Below are 6,496 nucleotides of genomic sequence, written 5' to 3'. Positions count from 1 at the left end.
GGGGGGGGGGGACCTGTCTTTGGCTGGATTACATGGTCTTGTGAGGTCCCTTGCAGCCCTACTGTCCTATGTTCCCATGAAAGCACATTTCAGCATATTCTGGAAAGCAGTCCTGATACCAGGGATTATGGACACCAAAAAAAATGTCTGTGAAGTCTCGTTGCTATATGTACTTCTACTGGTAGTTAAATGTATATCTAACATTATGCAATATGTGCAACATGGTGAGATCATGAGAATCATAAAGGAAATTTTAGCTCTGTTTAAGTCAATGGTAAAACACTGAAATGTCCAGTCAAATGTCCTGACTCTAGGTATAACATGCCTCTTCATTTCCAAGGAATAAAGGCAGAAGTAGTTATGGAAATGGAGGAGTAACACAGTTACAGGCTCCTCTTTCTTGCTTATTTCTGTGTACATGACTGTGCTACAAATGTGTTGCATTGTGTTTGTGGGTCAGAAAGAAGTGTGTTGAGTCTGAGAAGAGGTCTGGCTAGAAAAAACAGCAATTCTTCTGGCAATACTGCATGAAATATCCAAGCAGCATTAACTCCTATGTGGTGCTTGCACCTTTGATCCCCAAAGCAAGCCTTTGTGAATGGAGAAAGATCAGTTGGTTCATGGCTTTAGCAAGGGTCATGTTGCTAGGTGAAATAAAGAAGCAGGGAAATGCCATAAAGGTGAACAGGCCCCTGTCATCTAAAAATTTTAAAAGCTTTTTATTTGCTTTCTGAGGCTCAATCTCCCTCTTCTAGAGGGGACCCTGAATTGAAAGTCTTACTTAGACTTTTCTCTTACCCCTTGGCCTTCTGCCAGCTTTTCTGTAAGAGCAGAAGAGGCATTTAATACACTTTGCGATTAACTTAGTGTTGATGAAACATGTGAAATCACCCTTGGATGCCCCAGATATTTGAAATATTCCTATTAGTCTGCTGAAAAAGACTTAGGATAGATAGTAACAGTACGTTACTTTTTATTACCTCATCAGCCTGAGATGGACAGCCCCTAGGGACGAGGGAAGAGTTTGATCTCCATGGCCTGGTCTCTTTGGAGTGTGTGTGGAGACTTTCTAGAAAGGGTACAGATTTTTGCTTATTAGTATTTGCAATATGCTCACTAAGATACTGGATCAAAATTGTAATATTTTTATTATAAATAATTCCAATTTTTTTACAATAAATCACCAAAACAGATCACCTTCATGCAAGACTTCAACCAAAGCATGTAATATATCATTAGAAAGACTTGTGGAGGAGGGCCAACTTTTGCCAGTTTTTCTTAAAAAGCTGCTAAGGGAAAATTCTGTGAATTTATTGAGGGTTGCTGCTTATTTCCATGCCAGGAAAAAATTATCAGAAAATTGTTACATCTATAAAGTACTTAGAGGAGTGATATACAGGTAATATAATATAACACCTGTAAGGGTAAATCTAAAATGGTAGAATTGTTTGAAAGTGTTAATAAAATAGTGGATAAAAGGGAAATAACTAAATAAACCTGTTTAAGCTTCCCTAAAGATTTTGATAGAGTGGGAAGTAAAGTTTTGACATATATTTTTAGGAGAGGAAGCAATATGAAGAGCAAGCTGGGATCGGACAAAGTTCAATATTGGGACCTATTTTCATTTTATTTACTACCCACCTAGCAGAAGGGTGAATAGTGATATGCTGAAGCTTGCTGGTGACCCAGTTCTTTGGGTTAATGAAGACCAGGAAGTACTACCAGGAATTTCTTTTTATAAGACTAGAACATTGGACAGTGTAATGTGGGATGAAATTCAGAGAAAGTAAAGTGCTCACAATGAAGGGTTCTGAATTGGCCAGAACCTCTCAGAAAATAAACATAGATATCATTATGGACAGATCAGTGAAAACTAAAATCTTCAATAGACATACCAGTCAAACAGTGAGTAGGATGCTCAGATAACAGGGTTATTTTAACTCCGGTGTCCTGGCCAAATTTCAATGGGAACAACTTCTTTCTGTCTATCTGAGTCCTCTGTGGAGTTGCAATAGGGTAAAGATCCCAAATTGTGTGTAGTGTTAATAGTTGATACATCAGGTTGATGAAATAATCTTGGAAGAGCTGACTGTTGAGTTAAGTTCATAAAGTTCTTTTGAATCGTTTTATATAACTAAAAGGGACCTAATTTTGTTTTCACATATGCTAGGTGAAAGTCTGTTAAAGTCAATGAGCAAGATCGTCTGGTCTAGTTGATTTGCAATTGGCGCAGGACTGGAGGGTGGGTTAGACCATTTCTGATGTTCCCTGTTTCAGGGCCACTCCGAATTGGACTCATTCCCCCCATCCCGAAGTGGTCTCATTGGATGTTGATCATGTAACATTTCCTTTTCTTGTGCCCCTTTGCTGAGATATGGCCATAGCATCATATCAGTGCACATTCTCTGTCATCTGGGAATTTGTCCTTCACTTGGGGAAGTGTTCAGGAAACCAGTTAAGCCACCTTTGTGCCCCTTTGCCAAGCAAGGGTGCCACGGTATAGCCAAAGTTGAGTGTAAGTATGATTAGAATCAGACTCAGAATATTATTTCTTTTAGGATACGCTATTGCACACTTACGTAAAGGCCTACTAAGTTTTTTATTTTGCTTTTCTCTGAAGCATCACGTACCAGCCACTGCCAAGACAGGATACTGAACTAGATGGCCCATTACTCTTTTTCCAGTATGACAGGTTTTATATGCCTAACTCATTTCACCTAGTTATCCAATAGAAAAGCCTTTCAGAAATTTTGGGTCCAGGTTGAATCTGAACCAGAGATTTACAGATGAAAGACTCCACAGACCATTTCCAGTCCCCAGAACTGAGCAGTCTTTATGTCTATTTAAACTGAAGAGTCAGTTCAAATGAGGTTTATAAAATAAATTAGAAGTGGAGAAGAGAGACTTTATTTCATGATCAGAATGCAGGATTGTTCTTTCAGTGAGTTGTGTAATAGCAATAGTATCTCCAGCCCTTCTCTTCAACAGAGTCTATTTAAAATCTTTAAAATGTCACTATTTCCATATTTTTCATATCTGGCTTACATCTTTATACACTTAATTTCATCCCAATATACCTAGTTACAACCATTTAAAATCCATGTATAGATGAGACTTGAGGACTTGTGGAATGGAACTTAATTGCTCCTCATCTATGACGTTGATTGTGGTGACTGTATTCTTTGTGACAGGTAGGGCAGAAAGCTAAATCTTTGTCCTGGCACGTAAAGTATATTAGAAAATATACTTTTTGTACTTCTGTTCCTGGGGATATGAGAGGTGCCCAGGAAAAGGCATGAGGTAATGATGCCCAGAGGAAAATAATCTTTTTAGTACTATACATTGACTTGCATCCATTATGTTTTCAGCTCTTGGTGATCTCAGGTTTGACCCTGTAGACTCTGTGTGTGCTGCAGCCTTAGAAACCATAACAAGCATTGAGGCAGCCTGTTCACCTGAAGCAGAGCCTCCCTACACATTGAGAAGAATCTGCTTTCAGCCTGTCCAGAGAAAGGAGAAGATTTTTAAATGCAAAGAAATTCAGAATGCTCCAAAGCAAGTGAGGGGGAAAATTGCCCCCGAAGAAACTGTAAAAACAGGCCAAGAAGAAAGGAGGAAAAACTGAACCTCTGAGGTTTAGTTGGTATCTGAAAACCAGAGGCGTTACAAATTATGGTTTGTCTGCTAATGATCAAAATAGAATCCTTGATTTTAGGGATATGACATCATGTGGACAGGATGGATACAAGTACATAGGCTGCTTGTGTGCTGAAGAAGAAAATGCTTCTTTCAGCCTTAAGCCTGCTTGTACAAACAACTAACAGCACAGAAACAAATTTTTGAAGGTGAACTGTTACGCATAAAGAAAAAATACTGTTTGTGCTTTTTACAGTTCCTTTAGGATGTATCAAAACTGCCTTGAACATCATGCCTGTGGCAGTTGGAAGAACTGAAATGGAAAGTCTTCTGTTGCCTGTCCTATAACTGATAGTTGGAAGTGATGAACTGTGGACTGGAAATGCCATTTGTATCTTGCATATTCAGTCTTTAAGAGTATCCAAGATCCCACTCTCCATATGCACGTTTTTGTCTAATTGACTCTATTCATGCACACAATAGACCCCACAGAACTATTTCGCCAAAACAAATGAGGACATTTCTTAATTGCCACAAAGAAGGCAGACAGCTTGCCTGCAAAATATTAGTTCTTCATGCATACCCAGTGATTTAAATTGATAATTTATGATGCCAAAGTGAACACAGATATGGAACAATTGAATCCCAATTATGAATTTTCTTGCTTTCAAAAGTTTGTCCTTAGGTAGATATGAGGTTATTTTCTATTACTGGATATTTCCCTATGAGCATAATTCTCAACTTCTTCTCCTAGATATAAAATGGATGACACTAAAATCTTAGCATCTGTCAGTCCACGGGTCTTTTGTTTTGCATTGTTTTCATATACATGTATGCATGCCCATACACAGGGCATACAGAATCATGAGTGAGTACACTTCCTGGATGAACCCTGTCTTCCTTTGCTCAAGCTCAGGTAGTGTTCAGTGCCAGCAGAGTCTGCCTATTGTAGGGAGTGAGGATCATAAGTCACCATGTTATATCTAAATGCTATTCTACATAGGGGTTCACGTCATACCTTCGGTGTTCTACTCTGGGAATTCTGCTCTGTATTCTTCCTTCTACCCAGGAAATGTAGGAAATGTTCAATTATTTTGAAAATGTGCATATGCTATGATGTGTTCTGCTCCTGTTCTGAGTTTTGGTCTTATATGAGGTTCAGACTTTGGAGTGAATTACAAGACTTGCTCAGTAGTAAACGTGCCAGAATGTAGGAAAAACTGCATTATATTTTGTTGGTTGCTAATCTGTGACTGAAATGGACATTGGTGCCACTTATCACATACACTGTCCAAATTGATAGCAGCAACTATTCACATTAATCAAAGCTACTTTCCTTGCTTCACAGTTGCTGCAGCCACACATGAAAATCAGACACTGATCATGTCAATGATTCTGCAAGCCTTCCAGCAGCTTTTAAATGAGTGCTAAAGCAGAATTACCCAGAGCAGCTGAAAAAGAAAGAGGTCAGGAGATCGTTTCCTCTGCTTTGCAGAGGGGCATTCCAATCTGATTGACAAAGCAGAAGGAGACAGATTGACAAATAAAAGAGGGAGATGCAGAAACAGATGCAAAGGACAAGGAAAGTGTCAACCCGAGACTGTTTTTTCAGAGAACAACACAGTATAATGAGAGAGAGGACTAGAGTGAGACAGAGCACAAACAGAACAAAAAGAACTGAAAAAGCAGGCTGGGATCTTTCTCTACACCTTAGAGGTACCAAAGATAATAGTGAGCATGAATATAGCTTGTCACTGTACCCAAGCATTGTCTCCCATCACCTTTACTCTCATTGCTTTCATTTTGATGATTCCTACAAGTTGTACCTTCCTTCTTTCAGAACTACCCCTACCTCCACCCTGATTATGTTTGCCTTTCCCCATAGGTAGCAGGGGGAGAATGAATTTTCCTGCATCTGGCTTGCATTGTTTGCTACAGTTCCTTAAAGGCAGCTTGTTTATTTTTATCTGATGCTCTCATACCATTTTTCTAGAATGATTATCCCCCTATGAATGAGTTTAAATGTCCAAAATTATCAATGAAACTGTTCAGGAAAAAGTTGTTTCTCTGTTGCCATTATTTTTAATGACTCCAATCTTCATTCCCATCCCAGGGCCCTGTCCTGGTACTACTTCAAGTCAATAAAGTTAGATGGTGGAATGACAGTAAGAGTAACAGGATATCCTAAATCAGACTAACTTTCCTGTTGTTGACAGCTGTGGTACATTCCTGAAAACCCAAGGGTACTCACTCATAACATTCTGCATCTTGCATTACTCCTGCAGTAAGTTATAGATGACTGTATACACAGTGACATTATGGTTGTCAATGAGAATACAACCCAGGCCTTTCAGTACTAACCTACTTGCCTCACTGGAACCTGTCGGACTTGGCAGGTGTGCAGTTAAAGGCACAATGGGATATGATGTGCAGTCCCTACAGTTGTATTTCCTGCCATGTCATATGTGAATGGCAGGAGGTGTGATTATGGTATTGAGCATCAGATCCCATCATGCCATATTGCTGGTCCAAGGGGAGCTTGGGATCCTGATCCATGATGTACCCCCATGGCTGGGAGCCCAGATCAGCTGATGGGGCTCCCAGGCATATGAACATATGGTGCTCCCCCATGACTGGCAGCCTGGATCAGCTGCTGTAGCCAGGGGGGTGTACTGGAGCCAAAGGCTCTGATACCACTCTGCAGCTGGGATCTGCAGCTGATCATGGCTCCCAGCCTCAGGGGTTCATCAGAGCCCTTGACTCCAATGGATCCCAGAGGCTGGGAGCAGCAATCAGCTGACTGCACTCTGTCTTAGGAGCATATGGGAGTCATGGGGTCCCATGTGCTTCGGAGGCTGGG

General features: G+C 40.2%; 1 protein-coding gene across 1 annotated transcript in view; it reads left to right on the top strand.

The window, feature by feature from the left end:
* Window positions 1–5,078, top strand: part of LOC109304230 (maestro heat-like repeat-containing protein family member 1) — a 95,598-nt gene extending 90,520 nt beyond the window's left edge. Inside the window, exon 39 of the mRNA XM_019526710.1 lies at window positions 3,369–5,078. Within this exon, the coding sequence (XP_019382255.1) occupies window positions 3,369–3,625 (257 nt within the window). The 3' untranslated portion in view covers window positions 3,626–5,078. The remainder of the gene's footprint in view (window positions 1–3,368) is intronic.
* Window positions 5,079–6,496: the final 1,418 nt, after the last annotated feature.

The sequence above is a fragment of the Gavialis gangeticus genome, unplaced genomic scaffold (genome assembly GCF_001723915.1).
Source record: "Gavialis gangeticus isolate Ggan-Ray unplaced genomic scaffold, GavGan_comp1, whole genome shotgun sequence".
Classification (NCBI taxonomy): domain Eukaryota; kingdom Metazoa; phylum Chordata; order Crocodylia; family Gavialidae; genus Gavialis; species Gavialis gangeticus.
This window is presented reverse-complemented; position numbering and strand designations above follow the sequence as displayed.